This window comes from Ovis canadensis, chromosome 6 (genome assembly GCF_042477335.2).
Source record: "Ovis canadensis isolate MfBH-ARS-UI-01 breed Bighorn chromosome 6, ARS-UI_OviCan_v2, whole genome shotgun sequence".
Classification (NCBI taxonomy): Eukaryota; Metazoa; Chordata; class Mammalia; order Artiodactyla; family Bovidae; genus Ovis; species Ovis canadensis.
The window spans coordinates 35,646,042-35,669,505 of record NC_091250.1 but is presented as its reverse complement, the minus strand read 5'-3'; the positions used below and the strand labels follow the sequence as shown (position 1 = coordinate 35,669,505).

The 23,464-nt window shown below is 38.9% G+C and overlaps 1 protein-coding gene across 1 annotated transcript in view; it reads left to right on the top strand.

The window, feature by feature from the left end:
* Positions 1-23,464, top strand: part of ARHGEF38 (Rho guanine nucleotide exchange factor 38) — a 148,125-nt gene that overhangs the window by 28,741 nt on the left and 95,920 nt on the right. The window contains exon 2 of the mRNA XM_070292438.1: positions 16,946-17,133. Within this exon, the coding sequence (XP_070148539.1) occupies positions 16,946-17,133 (188 nt within the window). The remainder of the gene's footprint in view (positions 1-16,945; positions 17,134-23,464) is intronic.

Below are 23,464 nucleotides of genomic sequence, written 5' to 3'. Positions count from 1 at the left end.
GCCTGTCTCCTTGCCGTCATCTTTGTTTTCTGCCATCTTTCCCCAAATCTGGTTCTACTGAGGTCGAAGTGATCTTGTGAACACAAGTTGATGTCACTCACATGTTTAAAATTTCCTCCTTCATTTCCTATTGTTCTTAAAAATTCTGTATTCCACAGGACTTCCCCAGTGGCACAGTGGATAGGAGCCTGCCTGCCAATGCAGGGGAAATGGGTTTGATTCCTGTTTGGGGGCGGATTCCACATGCTGTGAACAAACTAAGCCCATGAGCTGCGGCTACTGAAGCCCATGTACCTAGAGCCTGTGCTCTACAGCAAAAGAAGCTGCTGCAGTGAGCAGCCTGCCCACCATGACTAGAGTAGCTCCTGCTCACTGCAACTAGAGAGAGCCTGCAAGCAGCAACAAAGACCTGTGTGTGGGCGCTAGCGGCTCAGTCCTGTCTGACTCTGTGACCCCATGGACCATAGCCCATCAGGCTCCTGGGTCCATGGGATTCTCTAGGCAAGAATACTGGAGTCGGTTGCTATTTCCTCCTCCAGGGGATCTTCCCAACCCAGGGTTTGAACCCGGGCCTCCTGTATCACAGGAGGATTCTTTACTGTCTGAGCCACCTAGCACAACCAAAAATAAAATAAATACATAATTTTTTTTTAAATTTTATATCCCCTAATAAGGCCTTCAGGATCTGTCTCCTGATCATTTCTCTAGACTCAGCTCCTTAGCACATTCTTTAACATTTGCGCTTCCACCACACTAAGCTTATCGCAAACCTTTGTTGGTCGCCAAGCATTCAGACATGCTGCTGCTTCTGCTCAGGATCCCTGACCTTATCTCCTCACCAGTACTACTCTCTCAGACTTCCCTCGTGCATCTCTTTTTCAACAGGTCTGACCGCTAGGCTATGTTCTGCTTAGCATATGGGTCATAGTTTACTGTAATTATACTTGTATACCAGTTTTGAAATATTGACTGATATTTTAAATTGCAAAGTGGTTTGTTTGCAGAATCTTTCTCAATAATTTTCTCCTATTTTACGTTGTCTCATTCAACTCCTAGTAGAGCAGCAGTGTTCGACAACTTAAATTTTCAAATCATTTCAAAGCATTAAAGCAGTTTTCATGGAAACACACATACTCTTTTAACACTAGTTATGTTTGAATTAATGCAATTATAAGAAGTACAACTGACATAATCAGGTTTGCTGTTGAACACAACTAATTGTTGGAAAAAGTGCAATTTGATCATTAAATGGATAAGTGCACAGGCATCAGTGGCTACCTCTTAGGGAAGAAATGGAAGGTATTGATTTATCCTGCTACTTTAATAACCTACCTTTGCTTCTAGATTATACATTTCTTGACAGAAAGGACTGCTATTTTATTCACTACAATATAACCAACATAAAGCATAGTCCCAGCTCAAACCTACTATGTAATTTAAGAAATCAATATTAAATTAGATACAAGATTTCTTTAAAAATACGGAATTCATAAAATTGCTAAATTGTCTTCAAATTCTGATATTTTTATTTAATTATAAACGTGTTGTTGTGATTAAATTATGGATTAGGGTCAGGTTCTTACCTATGTTATCCTTGTATTGTCCACAGTCAAATGACTCTGTGAACTACATAAGAAGTATGAGTTGCATGGTGTAGGTATACTTGCCTGGTCTGGCCTTGGGGGCATGAAATGGGTGTGAGGGCAGATGTTAGTAAGCAAAACTTTAAGTAAAACTTTAAGCTTTGTGTATGAAAATATTAGCTCCAAACTTCCTTAAGTGATAAATGAGATTTCCACATCATAATGAAAATAAAAATCCATGATCATTTATTGGTAGCCATTGATAAATAATATCAGCTAGGGTCCTTAATCCAAATAAATAAAGACCTAGAATATTAAAAAGCTGTGTATGTTAGCAGGACATATTTTAGTCATCTTGCTTTTCAGCTTTCTTGAGAAGCATATTTTCAGTGAATTTCTGAGAAACTTATTTGCACTGGTGATTTAGCTCTAGGACAAATGAGAGAGAATCAAATTTTTTAAAATTCAAGGGTTTATACTATGCTAAACAAGAAAGAAGGACTATTATCCCTACCTCATTTGAATTCAGCCAGAATAGGAAGCGGGCATATTAGGCCTGGTATTGAACAGACTTTGCAAAAGATCTTGCTGTTCTGTGCTTTTTTTTTTTCTAGAGCAGGTCCAGAGCCAAGAAGAATAGTTTCCTGATGGTTGCTCCATGACCTCTCACACTTGGAACATTTCTGAGGAGGGGAAAAAAGGAGGAAAAGCAGGTGCAGCCATTCTGAACCAAATATAGAAATATGACAAGTAAATCATGGTCATGAAAATAATGGCCAACATTCTTTGAGAGGGTTCTGTGTGTTAGACACTGAGTTAAGCAGTTCACCTGCTTTATCTGGACTCTCACAACCTCCTAGCAGTGGGCAGTGATTAAAATGCAGCTTTAGAAACCAGGCTGACTAGGTTTCCAGTGTGAATCTACTTACTATGGTGTGACCTTGGGCCTTAACCTTAACCTGTGTTTCACTTCTTTGTGTGTGCTCAGCCGTATCTGACTCTTTGCAACCCTATGGACTGTAGCCCACCAGGTTCCTGTGTCCATTGAATTTTCCAGGCATGAGTACTGGAGTGGGTTGTAACTTCCTCCTCCAAGGGATCTTCTCCTGACCGAGGGATCAAACGCACGTATCCTGCATTGGCAGGCAGATACTTTACCACTGAGCCACCTGGGAAGTAGTTCACATGGAGTTAAAAGGAAGGGAATTAAAATGTTTCCATTGTATTATCTTTAGAAAGATTGGATGGATGTAGTTTGCACTAACTCCCCTGCATTATCTGAACACATGAAAAAAATAGGTATTTTTATTTTGCTTTTAGGAAACATTAACTGTGAAGGAGTTTACTTTGTCTTAGCCTAACATAGGTGGTCTAAATCCTTCATGATTTACTAATAAACCTTCATGATTTACTAACAAATAAGATGAGACATTGTATAGAATAGTTGAAATAGAAAACAGCTTCCATAGTAAACACCAGCTTTTTCCCCTTCTCCTCTTCTTTTCTGTTTACTAATGTGAGACCCCATCCCCTGGAAAAATGTCTGGTTAATAGAGACTCAATAAATATTCATGGAACTTAAAAAAATCCATTATGTAGTATTTTTGTAAGGATTGAAGAGCTAATTCAGAACAGGCTCAGTATTTAGCACAAAGTGAGTAACCATCCCTTGGAATCTATGGGAAATTGGTTCCAGGACCCACACAGACACCAAACTCCACAGATGTGCAAGTCCCTCATATAAAATGGTGTAATATTTACACATCCTCCAGTATATGTTAAATCATCTTTCCTGCTAAGTCGCTTCAGTCATGTCCAACTCTGTGTGACCCCATAGATGCCAGCCCACCAGGCTTCTCTGTCCCTGGGATTCTCCAGGCAAGAATACTGGAGTGGGTTGCCATTTCCTTCTCCAATGCATGAAAATAAAAAGTGAAAGTGAAGTCGCTCAGTCATGTCCAACTCCTAGCGATCCCATGGACTGCAGCCTACCAGGCTCCTCTATCCATGGGATTTTCCAGGCAAACGTACTGGAGTGGGGTGCCATTGCCTTCTCCATAAATCATCTTTAGATTACTCATAATACCTAACACATTGTTGATGGCGTGTAAATAGTTGCTGGGCACTCAGCAAGTTCAAGTTGCCTTTTGAAACTTTCTGGAATTAAAAAAATTTTTTTCTCAATCCTTGGTTGGTTGAATCCATGGATTCAGAACCCACAGATACAGAGCACTGACTGTACTCAGAAATGTTATGTTTTATTATCATTACTGGGGGCTTCCTGGTGGCTTCCTGGTAAAGAATCTGCCTGCAATACAGGAGCTGCAGGGGACATAGGTTGGAACCCTGGGTTGGGAAGATCCTCTGAAGTAGGACATGGCAACCCACTCCAGTATTCTTGCCTGGAGAATCCCATGGACAGAAGATCCTGACGGGCCGCAGTCCATGGCGTTGCAAAGAGTCGGACATAACTAAGTGACTCAGCATGCATGTCCATTATTACCGCTATCATGATTGCTTATTCTTCCTCTACAGAGGAAGCGATTCAGTGAGTCCAAATGACTTGGCCAAGGTCACACAGCTAGTGGGTGGCAGAGTCAGAATTGAACTGTGTGTCTGCCTGTCCAGCACAATTTTATTGCATATAACACAGCATACCCTGATCACAGCGCAAGAAGACTGGCTAAGGAGGGAAGAGAGCCTGGGCTTCAGAGTTAAGTGTGCCTGGTTTGAATCCCATCACTTCTGCATACTCTGTGAGCCCCTGCATTCACTTTCCTCATTTGAAAAATTAGTGTGATATTCCATTCGCAGCATTGTGAGGAAGATTATAGATACAGATCTAGATATATAGATATCTATATATAGATAAAGTACAGTTTATATTTTTCATTGGTATATAACAGGTACTTGATAACTGTTGCTCTTATCAGTGATCACAATATAATTAGTATAATTGCAGTCACAGTGTATAATGCTTTACTATCAAAAATATTCTTTAAGAAAATATACTGGTGCTGGGAAAGACTGAGGGCAAGAGGAGAAGGGAGCAACAGGATGAGACGGTTGGATAGCATCATCAACTCAATGGACATGAATGTGAGTAAACTCAAGGAGATAGTGAAGGATAGTGTCCATGGGGTCACAAAGAGTCAGACACAACTGAGTGACTGAACAACTTCTATTATATGAACAAAATATGCTCTATACTTATAGTGGAATATTATTTGACCTTAAAAAGAAAGAAAATTATTTTTAAAATTGAAGTATATTTGGTTTACAATATTATGGCAGCCTCTGAAGTATATCAAAGTGACTCAATTATACACATATATGCTCTTTTTTATTATTCTTTTCCATTACAGTTTATCATAGTATAGTATACAGTATATAGTATACAGTTTCCTGTGCTGTACATTGGGACCTTGTTGTATATACATTCTAAATGGAATAGTTCGCATCTACCAACTCCAAACTCCCAGTCCATCCATCTCCTCCACACCCTCTTGGCAACTGCGAATCTGTTGTCTACGTCTGTGAGTCTATTTCTGCTTTGTAGATATGTTCATTCATGACATATTTTAGATACCACATATAAGTGATATCACATGGTGTTTGTCCTTCTCTTTCTGACATACTTCACTTAGTATGATTATTTCTACTTGCATTCATGTTGCTACAAATGGCATTATTTCATTTTTTATGGCTGAGTAGTGCTCCATTCAGAGAAAGCTATGGCACCCCACTCCAGCACTCTTGCCTGGAAAATCCCATGGATGGAGGAGCCTGGTAGGCTGCAGTCCATGGGGTCGCTAGGAGTCAGACACGACTGAATGACTTCATTTTCACTTTTCACTTTCATGCATTGGAGAAGGAACTGGCAACCCACTCCAGTGTTTTTGCCTGGAGAATCTCCGGGACGGGGGAGCCTGGTGGCCTGCCATCTAGGGGTCGCACAGAGTCGGACACAACTGAAGCGACTTAGCAGCAGCAGCAGCGGCAGTGCTCCATTATATATATGTATCACATTTTCTGTATCCATTCATCTGTCAGTGGACATTTAGTTTGTTTCCATGTTTTGGCTATTGTGAATAGTGCTGCTATGGACATAGGGGTGTGTGTATCTTTTTGGTTTATAGATCTGTCCAGGTATATTCACGGGAGTGGGATTGCTGGATCATATGGAAATTCTATTTTTAGTTTTCAGAGGCACCTCCATACTGTTTTCCACAGTGGCTGTACCAGCTTACATTTCCACCAACAGTGCAGGAGAGTTTCCTTTTCTCCACACTTTCTTCAGCATTTGTTATTTGTAGACTTTTTAATGATGGTCATTGTGACTGGTGAGAGGTAATATTCATTGTAGCTTTGATTTGCATTTCTCTAATAATTAGCAAAGTTGAGCAATTTTTCCATATGCCTACTGGCCATCTGTATGTCTTCTTTGGAGAAATGTCTATTAAGGTCTTCTGCCCATTTTCTGACAGTTTTTTTTTTTTTTTGAGTTGTATGAGCTGATTGTATATTTTGGAGCTGATCGCATACTAAGCCCTTGTCTGTCTCATTGTTTGCTAATATTTTCTCCCATTCTGTAGGTTATCTTTCAAAATTTTTTTAATGGTTTTCCTTTGCTATGCAAAAGCTTATAGGTTTGATTAGTTCTCATTTATCTTTTGTTTTTGCTTCTATTGCCTTGGGAGACTACCCTAAGAAAACATTGGTATGATTTGTCAGAGAATGTTTTGCCTGTGTTCTCTTTTCGAGTTTTAGAATGTCTTGTCTTATATTTAAGTCTTTAAGCCATCTTAAGTTTATTTTGGGGCATGGTGTGAGGATGTGTTCTAACTTCATTGATTTACATGCGACTGTTGAACTTTCCCAGCACTACTTGTTGAAGAGAGTGACGTTTTTCCATTTGATATTCTTGCCTAAAGAAAGGAAGGACATTCTGACATCTGCTATATATAGATGAACTTGAAAACATGCTAAGTGAAATAACCCATTCATAAAAAAAGTTCTACGAGTCCGCTTATATGACGGACCTACAGTAGCCAAATTCATTGGACAAAAAGTAGAATGGTGGTTGTCATAGGCTGGGGGAGGAGAAAACGGGGAGTTATTGTTTAATGGATGTGGGTTTCCCTTTGAGAAGATGACAAAATTCTGGAGAAGAATGGTGGTGATGGTTATACAATAATCTTAATGCACTTAATGTTGCTGAACTATGTCCTTGAAAAAAATGGCTAACATGGTGAATTTTATGTTATCTATATTTACTGCAATGATAGGGGAAAAAAGAATATATTTTTGTATAAGAGGAAAATATTATTATTGAAATTATTGAAATAAGAAATGAGTCTTAAGATTATCCCCTACTTCTTCAGTAATATTTTTGTTGTTTTATATTGAGTTTCACCGAGAAGTCACTTTAGTCTTCATATTTTATAAGAGGGAGAACGTGTGTGTAACTATTTTTATCCACAACATATGTTTCTATTTGAATTGGCAGATTAGTATTAATCAATGTGGGTATCATTCTAATGATACTGTCAAAGGAGAAATAATATTGTTGTGACACCAAGAGAACATTTTATTATACACATTACCTTGAAATAACATTTTTGTCAGGAAATTTGATGCAGCACACATATGGATCATGATAGAAAGAAGCCAAGCTAAAGTGCATTAGTTATGTGTGATGTACATGATGTACAGGCCAAGCTCCTGCGAGATACAAGGATATAGTAACTCTGAAGGTCATTCCAGCACCAGTATAATATTTGAAACAGTTATGCTGTTTATATATCAGGTTCTCGTTTTTATAAGCTTTCCTTTCTATGTGATTTTTTAGAACTTCTGTAAAGCTTTTTTTTTTTTTGAAGAGGAAAATGTCCCTTTTGTTTAAATTGTCTTGTCTTCCAAATCCAAACCATTTTGTACTTTGAAACATGACTTGCTTCTGACATTGAAACTCTTTTTCTTTCTTTTTGAAGTTACTATAATGTTAAATTTTGAGAAAAAGTTTAATATACTCATAAGGTCATCTGTGTGTCTGTTCTATTTGCATCTGTTCCAGTCTCATTACCCTCATACTTATTGATGTTCTCTTTTATCTCTCGCATTAGTTCTGCCTTGATAAAATACCAGCTCTATTTGCTCACCTTAGGTTCCTTTCTGGACTTATATCAGACCCTCTTGGGCAGCAGCAGGAGCTGTAGGCCTCTGGTCTCTGATCCAAACCCCTCCAAGGCCTTGTTTTCTCTCTAGACACAAGAGTGAGCATTTTTGCCCATCTCTTCTCTCTCCAGAGAACTCCTAGCCTCAAAGTACTGATACTGCTAAACTTTCTAGCAGTATCCTGTTAGAATGTTGAATGTTTTTGTTGGGAGTTTGGAGATAGTGAGTCTCTACAAGAAGTCTCTCTTGTTTCATCTCTGCTCTGCTGAGATGTTTGGGTCCTATCTCCACTTAACTGGTACTCTTACTAAAGTAATGTTTTCAGAGAGATTACAAGGGTGGCTATTTGCCAGATTCTCCTGTACTTGAAAGTAGTGGCCCTTTCACGTAAATAATATATAACAAAGGGGAAAAAAATCAAAATCTTTTCTTCTCAGAATTCTTTATACCTGATTCTAGTGAATTCTAGCATCCAGTGTTACATACATGAAATTTAATTCAAGTCCTACTCTCACTTGAATTTTTTTCTCTCAGGAATCTTATAAGAGTTTCTCTTTATACTTAGAGTTTAAAATTTTCTCTATAATATGTTTAGGCGTGCTCCTTTTTACAATGTGTAAAACATAAAAGGCAATTAAATGTTTCAGAACTAGAAAGATAAGATAATTTTATCCGTTTCATTGGTTACTGTTCTAACATAACCTCTCCACCTATTCAGATTCCTTCTTTCTAGATTAACATTCCATATAAGTTATCTTTCCCTATTTCTATCCTATTCTTTTTTGCACTTCCTTCTCCCCTTTGGGACCATCTGCCCTCTCAGTGGGCTTCTCCGGTGGCTCATGCCCTTTCAGTGGGCTTCTCCGGTGGCTCATGCCCTCTCAGTGGGCTTCTCTGGTGGCTCAGCGCTGTGTGCATGCATGCTAAGTCACTTTATCACGTCTGACTCTTTGCGACCCCAGGGACTGTAGCCCGCCAGGCTCCTCGGTCCATGGGATTCTCCAGGCAATCCTGGAGTGGGTTTCCATGCCCTCCTCCAGGGGATCTTCCTGACCCAGGGATCCAACCCACATCTCTTATGTCTCCTGCATCGACAGGCAAGTTCTGTAACACTAACGCCACCTGGAAAGCTCCCAGCCTTCCGGGCAAGGTACGTCTTCTAGAATTACTTTTAATGAGGCTCTTTTGGTGGTAAACTAAGATCTTATTTTTCTAAAATGTGCTTATTTTACCATCATTTTTGAGAAGGTTTTGCTAGGCAGGCCGACAGTTATTTCAGTCATTTTTCTCTCAGCTCTCTAAAGGCATTGCTCTTCTATATCATGGCTTGTGGCAATGCTGAGGTAAAGGCAGCTACAAGTCTAATTGCTATCCCTTTGTTGGTAATGTGTCTTTACATAGTATTTTTATTATTTTAATGGTTGGCCTCAAAATTTTGACAGGTATTCTTAATTGAAAAATATCTAAATTACATCAATGTCTTTACATTTTCTGCAACCCTACAAAGATGCTTAGTTTAAAATACTTTTAAAATTGCCCTGTCCTCTGGTATCTCCTACTTCCTCTCAGGCATCTACCCACTTCAGTTATTCATGTATCTAGGGTACACAGTTTTTAGCAAAGGAACCAACCAGTGGAAGGTTTTAAGGTGAGAGTGTGCCCTGATCAAGGACCAGGAAGGAGTCAGATACATGCATTACTCTTTGTCCCCTTTCAAGTCTTTGCTTAATTTGAGAACTTCCCTGTGTCTTATTTAAAATTTCATACCTTTTGAATACTTTCCTTATGGCTGTATTTTCCTCCATACCACTTACTACCTTTTATATACTGAATAACTTACTTATATTCTTCCTCCACTAAAATTTATCTCCATGAGAAAAGGGATTTTTAAAAACATATTTTTAAAATTACTGTATCCTCAATTGCTGGAACACTTTCAGGCTTATAATAGGCCCTTAATCATTTGTTAAACATTCATTGAATCCAGGCCCCAAACCCGCATGAGAGCCAATTACTGTTCTGGAACTATTAGGGAACATTCCTTCCTGCCCCTGCTTTTTTTCTATCATTACCCAGAGCCATGGACAAGACAATTTTCACTGCTGTCTCTCCCTCTGGAGCATTATTTGTATTGAACCTGTTCACCTTTCCTTGGGTGTATTTCCTTTCTGTTCCTGGTTTTATGCTGTTTGTCTAATCAGGCTCCCCCTGCTGCCCAGAGGCCTCGCCCAGATCCACGCCCTGTCTCCTTATTGTGAACAGAGTTCCCATCTTCCCAGGACACTAGTATTTGTAGATGTCTCCAGGGTAACTGGTAGTTGCAGCCTCCAAACTTAATTCCCTGGTCTGAGCTTCAAGTCTACTCCAGACCTCAGAGGACTTCGTAACCATTTTTGAAGGCTTATTCATTCATTTAAATAGTTTTACATGTTTTACCTGTTGTTTTGTAAACTCTCTGCGCCTCTACCAGCAAGTTGGGATTCATTTTTCACGATCTGAGGAATATGCCTGAAGCGGCGTGCCTTTCCTCTATAGTTGTTCATTCCTTCTCTTTCCTGCTGTCATCGCTGAAACCTTCAAAGCCACTGCCACAGTAGCAAGGGCCACTGGGGCCGTTGTGTGGTTGTTCTGGGAAACCATTAAAGTGAATTCAAGACAATAATTCATCAGATCGCAGGGACTATCTGCTTTATTGTTGATGTCTCTCGAATAGAAAATTTCTGCCCAATTCTGTACCTATCGTCCGAGGGTGGTTTTTATGGCCTATATTGGAAACCAAGACACTAAACAAAAATGAAAAACTGTATTGACAGAAAACATCTAACTGACAATCTCATGTCTATTTCATTATCAAAGCTCAAGCTACTGTGATGCAGGCAATCTTGGACAAGTAGCTCAGGAAGATTCAGTGATAAACATGGAAAATTGGAAGGAAACTTACAACGTGTAGTTCAATGTTCTTCAAAGGGCAGTCTAAACACAGACTGATCTCTCAGGGGTCAGATTATTTAGGGATTCTGGTTTCCTATCCCCCCTGTAACAAATCACCACAAATATAGTAGTTTAAACTAACACAAACACATTGTCTCAGCTTCTGCAGGTTAGAAGTCCAGAGTCTCCGCTTACTAGTCTCACAGCTGAAAGCAAGGTGTGAATACAGCCATGCTCCTCTCTGGAGCTTTGAGAGGGAAAGCCAGTCCTCGCTCTTTACGTTGTCGGTACCTATCTCCTGCCAGCCTGTTCTCACCTTCCGAAGGCCACTCACGTTCCTTGGCCCTTAGGCCCTCTTCCTCTCTCTTCAAACACCAGCAATAGTGAGTTAAGTCCCTCACAGTCTTCACCTATCATCTGCTGTCTTCTTCTTTGACTGGTGAATGTGATTCGATTGGGTCCACCAGGATAATCCAGGATAACTTCCCCATCTCAGAGTCTGTAACCGCAGTCACATCAGCAAAGCCTCCTTTGCCTGGTGAGGTAGCATACTCACAAGTTCTGAGGACTAGGATGTGGACATCCTTGAAAGACCATTTTCTGCCTATTACAGTGAGCAAAAATCCAGATTATAGAAACCAGGAGAAAGTATATTAATAATTAAGAGGTAAGTCAGGACCGCTAATGGCCAGAGATACTTTCCAAAGCCCAGACGTCTCTCCATTCAGAAGGACAGCAGGCTATTAGCAGAGAACCATGAGTCAAACTCAGGGATTAGGCCCAAGAAGGTGGGATCTGGCAGTAATAGAGTTTCCCTAGCCTGATGGCCTCTGGCAGTCTCTCAGACACCATTAAAATTTATCCAGGCTGGTATGCTTCCCCTCTCTGTAATGGCAGAGTACTCTTCATGGAAGAAAAAAGCCCTGAGGCATCACTCTCATCTGCTAAAGCTGTTTCCTGGGCTTTCCTTTAAGAATGGCAGTGGTTGGCATTTTCAATCAATTTTGGGACTTTCGGGCTATTTAAATTATAGGCCACCAGCAGAATATCTTTTTTGGGTGTTTTCTTCCATCTGCTCTTGTAGATTGGCTAGCTGTGGTCTGAGTTCATATCTCATTGGTAAGCTTTTGTTGAAAGTGAAAGGAAGAACCAAAACATGCTAACATTTTGATTTTCTACCAATTCTCTAATTATATGTCTTGGTATGCAGAAATATAGATTTATCAAATACTTTGCCACTGGATTTTAATGGTAACCAAATCTCCAGACTACAAATGTCCTCCTGATAGCCTTCCTCCCCACCTGGCCAGTTTCACACTGTAGGTTGCATTATTTGCAGCACTCGAATTTCTAGAGACCAAAATATTTATCTCATAGGAATAAACTTTCCTAAAAAGAACAGAAAAAAATGTGGCCTAACACGTGGATATTTATGTGTCTCATACAAGAAGTCTAGGAGTAAAGAGATACTTCACATCTTTCCACACACTGCTGTCCATTGTATATAGATTTAATCTTTGTGACTAGTACTTCATGTTCCATCCTGCCTGCTGCCCCTCCAGGATTCACATTCACATTCCAGACAATAAAAAGAAGGCAAGAACCATAAGGGGTGGAGGATGAAAGAAGCAGAATCCCAGCCAAATTTGTTTTTTAAAAACTCCTGGAACCCCTCTCAGAGATTTCTGCTTAACATCTTATTTGCCATAAATGAGACATAGTTTGAAAAAGAATCTAAAAAGTAAACATTTTTATCTATTCAGAGTTCAATTTATTTTTTCTAAATGGGAGAATAAATATTGCTCAGGCAAATAAATGGCAGTGTCTGATGATCATACTGTTATTGTAAAGAATAAAGATATATGTATGTACATGTATATATACATATATATACACATATAATATGCTCACCAAAAATATCTATTATAACTTCTGTATGTACATTTACATGTGCATGAAAATATTTTGAGAAGGTTACGCACTAAATTAGAATACAGCTAAAAATACAGGGAAAACTATTATAGCTAATAAACAGGAATTGCCTCTAATAATAATAGCAAACATTAACAGAGTATCTACTATTCTTAAAGACACTATTGTATTTAACAAACATTAAATCATTTCATCTTCACAATCACTTAACTTACAGATGAGGAGACTGGTGCACAGAGAGTTAAATAACTTGTTCAAGGTCACAGATCTAATGTTAGAGGTGGAATTTGAACCCAGGAAGTCTGGCACAAAGTCTAGGCACTTAACCTCAAAAATATAATTTTATAGCTTGAAAAAACTAATTACCTCTCCTTCAAATCACCCCAATAAGAGCAGCAGCAGCAATAGCAACAGCAATAGCAAAGCAGAAAGAGCACACACAAACTCTAAGCAAAACATGGGCTATCAGTGAAGACTGTCATCAACCTCCTCAACCACACCCCACACAAGCAACCTTTGGGGGATTTTTCATCCCTCCCCACGCATACAGCTAGCCTAAGAAAGCTACCCAGGATTCCAAACGTCAGGTCTAGTCTCATTTTCCTCCGTGAGCCATGCCCCTATTTCTCCTTCTCTCCCATCTGAACACAGCTGTCCACCCATTTCAAGTCATACATTTTTCTTGACAAGTTAGTAACTATAAAATAATAAGATCATTATTTGCCCTAGGTGGTGGAAAAGGTCAAGAGTAGAGAAAAAGGAAGCCTATTATTCCCGCGTCTGGAAATAACTAACATTTATATGGTTTTAGGCAATGGCACCCCACTCCAGTGCTCTTGCCTGGAAAATCCCATGGACGGAGGAGCCTGGAAGGCTGCAGTCCATGGGGTCGCTGAGGGTTGGACACGACTGAGTGACTTCACTTTCTCTTTTCACTTTCATGCATTGGAGAAGGAAATGGCAACTCACTCCAGTGTTCTTGCCTGGAGAATCCCAGGGACAGGGGAGCCCGGTGGGCTGCCGTCTATGGGGTCGCACAGAGTCGGACGTGACTGAAGCGACTTAGCAGCAGCAGCAGCAAAGACCCTATGGAACATCCATATACCATTGCTCATTTAATGTGATGGTTTTCGTTCCTAGTTTACAGATGAAGAAACTGAGGCTCTGTAAGGTTAACTATTTTTTTTATCCACCAAGTTTTCTTAGTGGCAAAGCTGATCTTAAGTCTGATTATCCTTTCCCCAAACTGCTGCAAAATCCTTTTACATAAACTTCCTTGGCCAAGAATTTCCACATATGTTCCTCATGAAATTTGTGGCTAGAATAGTGAAAATTCATCATCACTGCTGGAAAAATAAAACTTGAGGGTGAAAGAAAGAGGCTGGAGTTGAGGATCAGTTACATGTTACAGTTTCCATGCATGGTAGCAGGATTCTGGTTTTTTGTTTTGTTTTTTGCTGTTGGCCATTTTAAAAGTCTTTATTGAATTTGCTACAATATTGCTTCTATTATTTTATGTTTTGGTCTTTCATCATGAAACATGCAGGATCCCAACTCCCTAAGCAGAGATAGAGCCTGTAATCCCTGTGCTGGAAGGTAAAAGTCCTAACCACTGGACCACCACTAAAGTTTCAAGACTATCTAAATGTTCTTTTAGCTTCCATTTCCCTTTAGTTTTGGCACAATCTTTTAGTTTATGCTAGCTCCTGGAAAATAGTCATTTTGGAAGTTTTCTTTTTCCTTCTTTCCTAAATATTCAGCTCTTCTGTGGCTTTATCTAGAAATAAAAGATTATTAATAGCTGACTGCTGACTTGGTAATCTATGTTGGTTGTATTCATGTGTTACAAATAGTTTTATATAAAAACACAATATATGTAAAAACAGTGTATAATTAAAAGACAAAAGTTTTAAAGGTCAAGAAGGACCTTATAACAACAAAGCTGTGCTCACAGTGTATCATGAAGAGTTTGTTGGTTTAAGAAATGCAGAATGTAGAATGTATTTAGAGACTAGATGGGAAAATGATGTAAGTCTTTGTTCCCACAATAAACTTGAGTCAAAAGAGCAAACAAGATAGCTCACAAGATCACGCCACTCTGAATTCTCTAAGAAGGTTTTTATACCTGAACAGAAACGTTTCTGAAGTTAAATATCTTGACTAACACTATTTCCACCACTGTGACCTTCTAACTTGGTTTTGAACAAGATACTGTGTAGGATTAGAACATATAATTTTAATTAATAAATCTAGGATTGTACATTTAAAGTGCAGCAACTGGAGAAATTGGTAAAGTAAATTAAATTCATGAAGTAATTGAGTTCCAGAATTGAGAACTAACAAGAACCTGACAATGTATTTTTAGAATATTTCTTGGCCAAAAATTAGAAAAGACTCCCTTCTCTTTGCTAGCCCCCCAAAACCGACAGATTATTTCAACCCCCATTATTCCCCTTTGCTCTTTGACTCCAAACCCCTCAGCTTTTAAAAGGAGCAGTCAAAAGGAGGCTCACAAAGGTCACAAGGTCAGTTTATAAATACAATCTGCTCACTACATATCTCCTCACCTCCTGACCTGCTCTCCTCTTTTATATCCCATATAGTTCACAATACTGACATCTCACTATAACTTTTCCTTCAAATCTGGAGTGCTGAAAGACAAGCTTTTTATACCTTCCAATAAGAGTACTATAAATTATGAAGCACCCCCAAATTATCAACATTTGCTTCAAGATATGAAAGCTCTTTCCATGATTGTCTCATTCAATAACTGATGTAGATTATTTATCTAGCACTGAATGGCCCAAGCTTTGTAAAACCATGTGCTCTTAGATGGTATTTGTCAAATCCTTCTTTCCTGATGAAGGAAGAATAGTTTCCAGGCAAATGACCCAGAAGCATATTCACCTTCAAGTCAGGATTGTCCAAAAACCAAACTAGTACACCTTTCAAATAATGATGGAATTACCTTCATGGCATCATTCCAGCCTCTGCCTGGACTCCTGAAATTACTGGGAGAGAGAGAGTAGTGCTCGATACTTCTTGTGTCTCTTCACATTCTTGGGGCAGTCTCTCTTTACATGGAATCATTAGTTCTGCTATTATATTTCTTCTGTTTTCTTGGCTCTTTCTGGAGTCAGCAAAGAGAAGATCCTGCAGCTCTATGGACCATAGCCCACTAGGCTCCTCTGTCCATGGGGTTCTCCAGGCAAAGAACACTGGAGTGGGTTGCCATGCCCTCCTCCGAGGAATCTTCCCCACCCAAGGATCAAACCCATATCTCTTTAAGCTTCCTGCACTGGGAGGCAGGTTCTTTACCACTAATGCCACCTGCAAAGCCCTAAAGATGTCTTACTTATCAGTTACTAGAATCATATTGGTTTTAAAGGAAATAAAGTTACTTCTGCAACTACAGAGACTATGATGAAAATTAAGTTTGTAATGACTTCAAGTCGGAAGTGAATTCATTTACAGACACACATACTTGCTGCCCCACTATCTATCACTACTTTGATTCCATCTGTGACCTAGTTTGTGGCTTGCAAAATTTTACATCACTGTGGGAAACTCATCCTTGAAGATATTTAGCTTGCTCACATTATACCTTCTATAAAACCCTGGATACATGTGAGGCTTCCCACTTATTTCAACATCTTCTGAGCACTGTGATTTTTTTAACAAATATTTCCATTTGGCAGTTCAAAAATTTTACAATAACAAGATTTGCATAGTATTGAAGATGAGGCATAAGAAATCTTGGTTGAAATTTATTTAATCTATCACTGTCTCACTCCTCATGGATTCTGATTGTGAACTGAAAGACAAATCTCAATCACATGTAATTGTTTTCCGTATTATAGAGATTTGCATACCACCTACTGAGAATGAGGGACAATTATTTTTAATAGATACAAAATTGAAAAGTATTCCATTTACAAATTTAAAAAAATCTTCCCTTGATTTAGAAGCAAATGTGTCGAGAAGTTCCATAGTATGATTTTATACATTTTTACCTCTAGTTGAAGATCAGGTTTATAACCTACTATAATAGCAATGGGGTATGTTAAAGACAAGACATGTCAAGTATTTTTTAACTGACTTGTTAGAAATATTCATTCTTAAACCCCACTCCTGCTCACAGTTTCACAGCATTCCAGCCTGAAGGAGAACATCCACACATCACTTCCCAAGAACACAGGTGAAGACACCTAAGCCTTCTTCCTTGCTATCAATAATTCTGCGGTGATGGATGTTTGTAACAAAGGAACAAGAAATCCTAACGGAATGTCTCAGGTGTATTAATACGCATTTTCATTTAACAGAAAAGATGACACCACAGGCTGGGTGTTCCACAGCTGAGACCCTAACTCAGGAGGATGAGCATCAGATTCGGAGAATGATGGCAAAGCGTGCGAAAATCATCAAGGAGCTGATACAGACGGAAAAGGACTATCTCAATGACCTAGAACTGTGCGTTCGAGAAGTGGTTCAGCCCTTGAGAAATAAACAGGTAAATGCAACTTTGAGGGTCCCTCCAGCCCCATCCTAAATAGGATCACCAGAACCAGGAAATCACAGAACCCAAGTGTATCCAAGGATCCTTATCCTCTACCGCTGCGATGGCAGGAGCAATGGGCCCTTCCCCTGAAGCCCTGGGTTCAAGACAGCAGAAGTCATCACCAGACTCAGACTTCTGTCTGCACAGGGACACCCAGCATCAGGGAAACTGCATTCTAAGATATGGGGAAATGGAAATTCACAGTTTTTGCCACTTTGAAATTTCGATGTGTTCTTTCTTGAATTCCCATGGAACTGCCAGCTAACTCTGAGTGGTTGAGTTTTTAAGCAGTTTAAGAACAAAGCACTTAATTTGATCTAAAGATGGTCAAGTTTTCAGAAGAGAAAACTGTGGGTTTTTCCCTCCCCTATGTTGAGAGCTCAATTGAATTATGCCTATTAGCTAAGTAAAATGAAGCATAGAAATGAACCTGAATGTAAGGTAACAATTTTCTCTTAGGTAGAACTAGCCTAAGTCAAAACTAGAGGTGTTTTTAAGTTAATGTTTCTCCTCCTCTTTATTCAAGAACTTTTCAAGGAATTAGAATAAAGGTACAAGAATTTTCTTTTACATATATGTAAAATCACTAGGGTGGTAAGTGGTCCTCACATGCAATTCAAACAATATACAAAAAACATAAACCAGAATGTAAAAATGATCAGGAATTCCATGACTCAATGATAATCACTATTTACATGGTTGGAAACATCCTTTCAGACATCAGTTTGGACACTTGCATATCAAAACACACACATATATTTTATAGATAAGTGTAATCAAAACCACACACGCTATTTTGTAATATACTCATTACACTCAGCAGTCTGTTGGATCTATTTTCATGACCACTAACACTTCTCAATGTTTTTCTACCATTACTGATGCTGAAACCCACATATTTGGGGTATTGTCACCTTATCTGCTTGGAATAAATTCTTAGGAGTGGAATTGCTAGGTCAAAAGATATGCATACTTAGGATTTTGATAAAAATTGCCAACTTAAAGCCAAAAAGGTGACAGTGTTCTAATTTTCATTGCCACATACGTTGCTTGAGCTGGTATGCTGCTGTGTTATCTTTACAGCTGAGCATTACTGGTTTATAAACAACAGTGAAGACCAGGTACCTTTGGTTTCTTCTGACAAGTATATATTCGTGAGCTGCTTCTTTTTAATCCTTATTCATATCCATATCTTTTGCCCTTTTGAAAAAAATTATGGCTTTTCTTTTTCTTATTGTTTTATAAAACCTTTTATCTATATGTGGCAGCTGATTTTCTCAGTTTGTCTTTTGCCTTCTAACATTGACTAAGGTTAAAAAGTCAAAACCTTCTTTAAGGCTTATTCATTTGTTTTTGCCATATTTAAGTGGCCGGATATATCCAACTTTGTGGATTCTGGGTTTGGCATCTTAACATGTACCCCATGATTATAAAAACATGGTAAGCCAGTTGTTCTAACATCAGTTATTAAATCTCTTCCCTAATAGTTTACATTTCTTAGCAAAAGACTCTTCTCAGAAATGACAGGTAAAGAATCTGGTCTAAAAATCAGGGAAAACCAATGTAGATCAAGGTGACCTTTGATGTAAAAGTTTATTTTTTTTTAATTTAAGCCAATGTATAAAGCAAAGAGGCCAAATAGGCAAAACATTTTCCCTTGATCAGGAGTCATCTTTCATCTTCCTCCTTCATGACTTTTTATTAGGTACTTGCTATTTGTCAGGTCCTGTTCCAAACACTTCATTGGTATTCTGATTCAATCCTCTTGCAGTTCTCATATTAGAAGACAATTTTATGAATCTGGAAATTTCTTAGTAATTCTGTAAGAGTAAGAATAACATTTACAATCATGATAAAAAGCTGCTCTCGATTCATTGCTAAATATAGTAAAGTATTTTTGGTGTGGTTTTCACTTAATTTAAGCTAGCTGCATTGATGCAACCTCTATTCTGGCAGATCGTCATGGTTGTTAATACAATGTTTATTTACATAGTTATTCAAATATTTATCTTTAAATTCAGGTGGCCTCAGACTCTATCAAATATCCACCCTCCCTTATGGTCCAGTCCTTTCTCCTATTCTTCAGAAAATTTTATACCTAACACACTGTCTCCATAATTTCTCTCTGTACCTAATTTTGCCATCCATTTACAGTAATTTCGACGTTCAGGCACAGCCTCTCACTCAGGTCTTTGACTTGTTCATTACATTCAATGAGCTTTCCTCAACCCCATTTCAGCTGCTCTCTCCAGGGGCACAGCCTACAGCCATCACTACCATCATGCCTTCTGAATCAGGATTCCGAGCTTACCTTTCTCTAACCCTCATGTCCTCTCTTTCAGCTCACTCCCACTGGTCTTGTTTCCAGCAATTTCTAGAGCAATTTCTCCAGCAGTGCTGCCAGGGCCAGCTACTGAGCTCACCACTGCCTATTCACGTGTTCATCAAGCCCACACCTGGTTTGATTTCCATGGCTCCTTCATTGTAAAATCACTCCTTGCAGATGAATTCAGTTCCCTTTTCTTGCTCTCTTTCGTTTACTTGCTGGAAAAATAGCTGCCTTTAATGAAGCTCAATTGTCTGTATACTTTCTACCTTTACCGCATGCAGCTGAACCAATCTCTAAAAATTCATATCCATTTTCTTCAAGTGGGGCCCCCGTAATGTCTCTGAAAGAACTCTTTCATATCTTCTTCTTGCTCCTCACACCTCAAACACTTTTTTCTTCTCTCAGTTAGCATCCTCTTCCATCATTTCATGGAGAAAATAGCCATAATAAGAAGGTGCACACCGACAAGTCTAAACCTACCTGCATCTCCACTCATATAACCTGGCTGGTGGATCCTGCTTCTAATCAAGGAGAACCTCTCTACTACACAGGATTTCATCCTCTCAAGCTTACTCCTGAATTTTGGTCCTGCCAGTGTCCTTTTTCTGTCCTGTGTAATTGGTTTTACTCTGCCTATTGGATGGATTTTTCTCACCGTCATCAGCTATCTTAAAAACTACAACCAAAAATTCTCTCTTGATCCTAAAAGAATTGTCTATATTCTCTGTCTTTACTTCTTTCTCTTTTTTAAGTTGGGTCTGAAGTATTTAATATGTATAAAAGCATGTGTGACTGAAACACGTGTTAAAATAAATACAATTTACCAAAGCTCTGTCCCTTGATAAGTTAATGATCAATACCCCCCCCAAAAAAGACTACATATACAAGAAAATGCCTTCCTTTGAATTATAATCTTTTTTTAAATCAAATGGAATAAGACATGTATTTAGAATGTCTTCACTTTTAAACCATCAGCTACACTGGTGAATTAAACTGGTGCCACCAGTATACATGCCTTTGCTGAGCTGTACACCTGGGTATGCTCGTTAATTTGTGCTTGCTTTTTCACTTCTGTTGTCTTATTTTTTTGCTTCCTATGTAACTCTTAGGAGCAATGCTAAGACTTGGTGCTTCAGGCCACGTAAAATAAAACGTTTCTGTTATGTAACGTTTATTTACTTGGCTTGTTTAATTTTGACTCTTAATACTTTGAGTTACCATTCTCATAATTCTAACTAATATTTCCTTTGTCATTCTATTTGGATTGTTTATAGCTTGTTGATTTTTCACATCCGGCATTTCCCAATGTTTAGTTATCTTTCAGTGCTCTCTGCCTTCCGCTTTGTGGAATTAGCTTCAGTCCAGTAGTCTATGTCCTTTCCACTAATGTTATAATAGCAATCAGTTGGAGGTTTCTCAGAATTCTCATGTCAGATCCACCTTTTCCCCACTTCATTATGCTTTTAAGCTTTGGTTAAGTAAAACACAGGTTCAGGAATTCAAAGGAGTCAGAGGATTCTGAATCTAAATCTAAATCATTCTAAATCTATATGCATGCTGAGGTAGTTCATTTACAACACCAATTCATTAACTTTACCGCCTTTTCCTTGGACATTCACTCTATGTGTCCTGTTTCCAGACCACGGACTTTGCACGTAGGCCACCTGCCATTACTGAGTGTCAAAATTTAGAAATTAATACATAGTTTTCATGTCACTCTGGAAATGATCTGCAAACCACGCTTAGCTAAACCAGAGGCAACATAAATAAATATTTCGCATGTACAGGTTAGGCTGGAAGGGACTTTGGGAAGTCATCTGATGGGTGTCTTTCCTCTTGCTGAGAAGACTCTTCACCACGTTGGACTCCCTCCATGTCTTCTCTCTATGCAGCTGATTCATGCCTTTTCAGCCCCAGAAGAAGCAAGTCCGTTTATAAGAGTGAAAATTGGAAGAAGGAGGTTGAAAACTGAGAAAAGCCCTGTACTTGTCTGAGTGAACTTGCCTGAATGAATCAGGGAACAGATGACTGTCTGGAATAACCCAACAATGGGAACCAGTTTTATGTGTAAGGAAAGGACCAAGAAGTGACTGAAAAGAGTAGTCAGATAAATTGAAATACATGTTCTCCCTTTCTTTTTTTAATTTGTGAAATTCACATAATACAAAAATACCAAAGATCTCAAAGACACAATAACATCTTACAGCTATTCAGTTTCATTTTCTAGAGGCAAACATCATTAGCAGCTTCTTTTTACCCTTTCAGGGATATCCTATTTATGTGTATATATTTAAATACACATTTAGTCTGTTTTCATTTATGTAACAAGAAAGTTATGTGTATTTATTTTGGATTTGTTCATATCAGCTCTAATTGTGTGAAGTTATACTTGACTTTTTGCATTTTATGAAAAAAGGACAAATTATTCTGTAGTGATAAGAGCTCAGTTGCGATTTCCTGTTAGAATTGGGATACTCTTTATGGCAGCAATTTTGTAAAATAATTTTCATTTGAAAAAAGATATAGAAGAAAATAAACACGTATAGCTTTACCACTTAAAAATAAGCACTATAAATATTTTGGTTTATTGTCTAGACATATATGAACATACCCAAATATTTCATGATACTGTAATCATACCATATATATATATTGCTATTGCTAAGTTACTTCAGTCATGTCCAACTCTATGTGACCCCATAGACGGCAGCCCACCAGGCTCCCCCATCCCTGGGATTCTCCAATATATACACCCTTATGGAAACTTTTCCCCCTGAAGAGTTTATTTACATGTTTTATTTTAAACCACAAATAACAAGTACTAATTTAAATGGAGAAATATTTTATTTTCTTTTTTGAAGGAGCATGCATTTGAGAACAATATCAAGCTCTGTCTGGATGGAGAGCCCTCAAGTGGAAAGTGGTGCCTACCAGTATTGTCATGCAAGTCTGTATGTTGCGATGGCCATTGTGCTGTGTGGCATATGTGGCCAATGACACACTGTACTGACATCCTATCCAAACCCTCCCCTTCAGGGTCCACAGTGGGCAAGGGAAGGCCTGGAATAGGAGAGTACAAAAGACAAGGAATTAAGACAAATCGTTAACTTGCCCTTTGTTTTCAAAGTGCAAGAGAGGGAAGGGACCATGGGGCATGGGGAATTCAGCTTCCTGCTCCCGTCCTCCACCTGAGTGAAGCTGCTATAGCTTACACTATGGCATCAATCCTGATAGAGAAGCTTATGCATAAGGAGAGAACATAGAGTAGATCAAATCATCTCTGAAAGGAGCCAGGGAGGAGAAGGATGTAAATGCATGATGATAATAAAAATACTTTTCAAATGTGGCAATGCCATGGGAATCTCTCTGTGGGCCTCCCAGGTGGCGCTAGTGGTAAAGAACCTGCATACCAATGCAGGAGGTCTAAGAGACGTGCATTCTGTCCCTGGGTCAGAAAGATCCCCCAGAGGTGGGCATGGCAACCCACTCCAGTATTCTTGGCTGGAGAATCCCGTGGACAGAGGAGAGTGGCAGGCTCCGTAGGGTCACAAAGAGTCGGACATGACTGAGTGACTAAGCACGCACACAGCAAAAAGATGGTCATGGCCCAGCTGCTGTCCTGCGCATTTTAAGTTGTACTTACTACATTTTAGTTTGATGAATGATTTTTATTTTCCTTTGGAGTTTGCTGTATTTTTTTTTAAGTATCTATTTATTTTGGCCATGCTACATGGCATGTGGGATGCTAGTTCCTCAACTAGGGATCAAACCAATCTTTGGAGTGGAACCACGGAGTCTTAACCACTGGACCTCCAGGGAAGTCTCAAGTGGCCATATTTGTAAGGACTCCCTCCTCACAGAATGAGTCCATTGCTGTCCTACACGAAAGGGACTGCAGCTTCAGCCCATGTTCTGGGAACTTCTCAAGTTTGCCCTCTCATCTGAGGTTTCTGG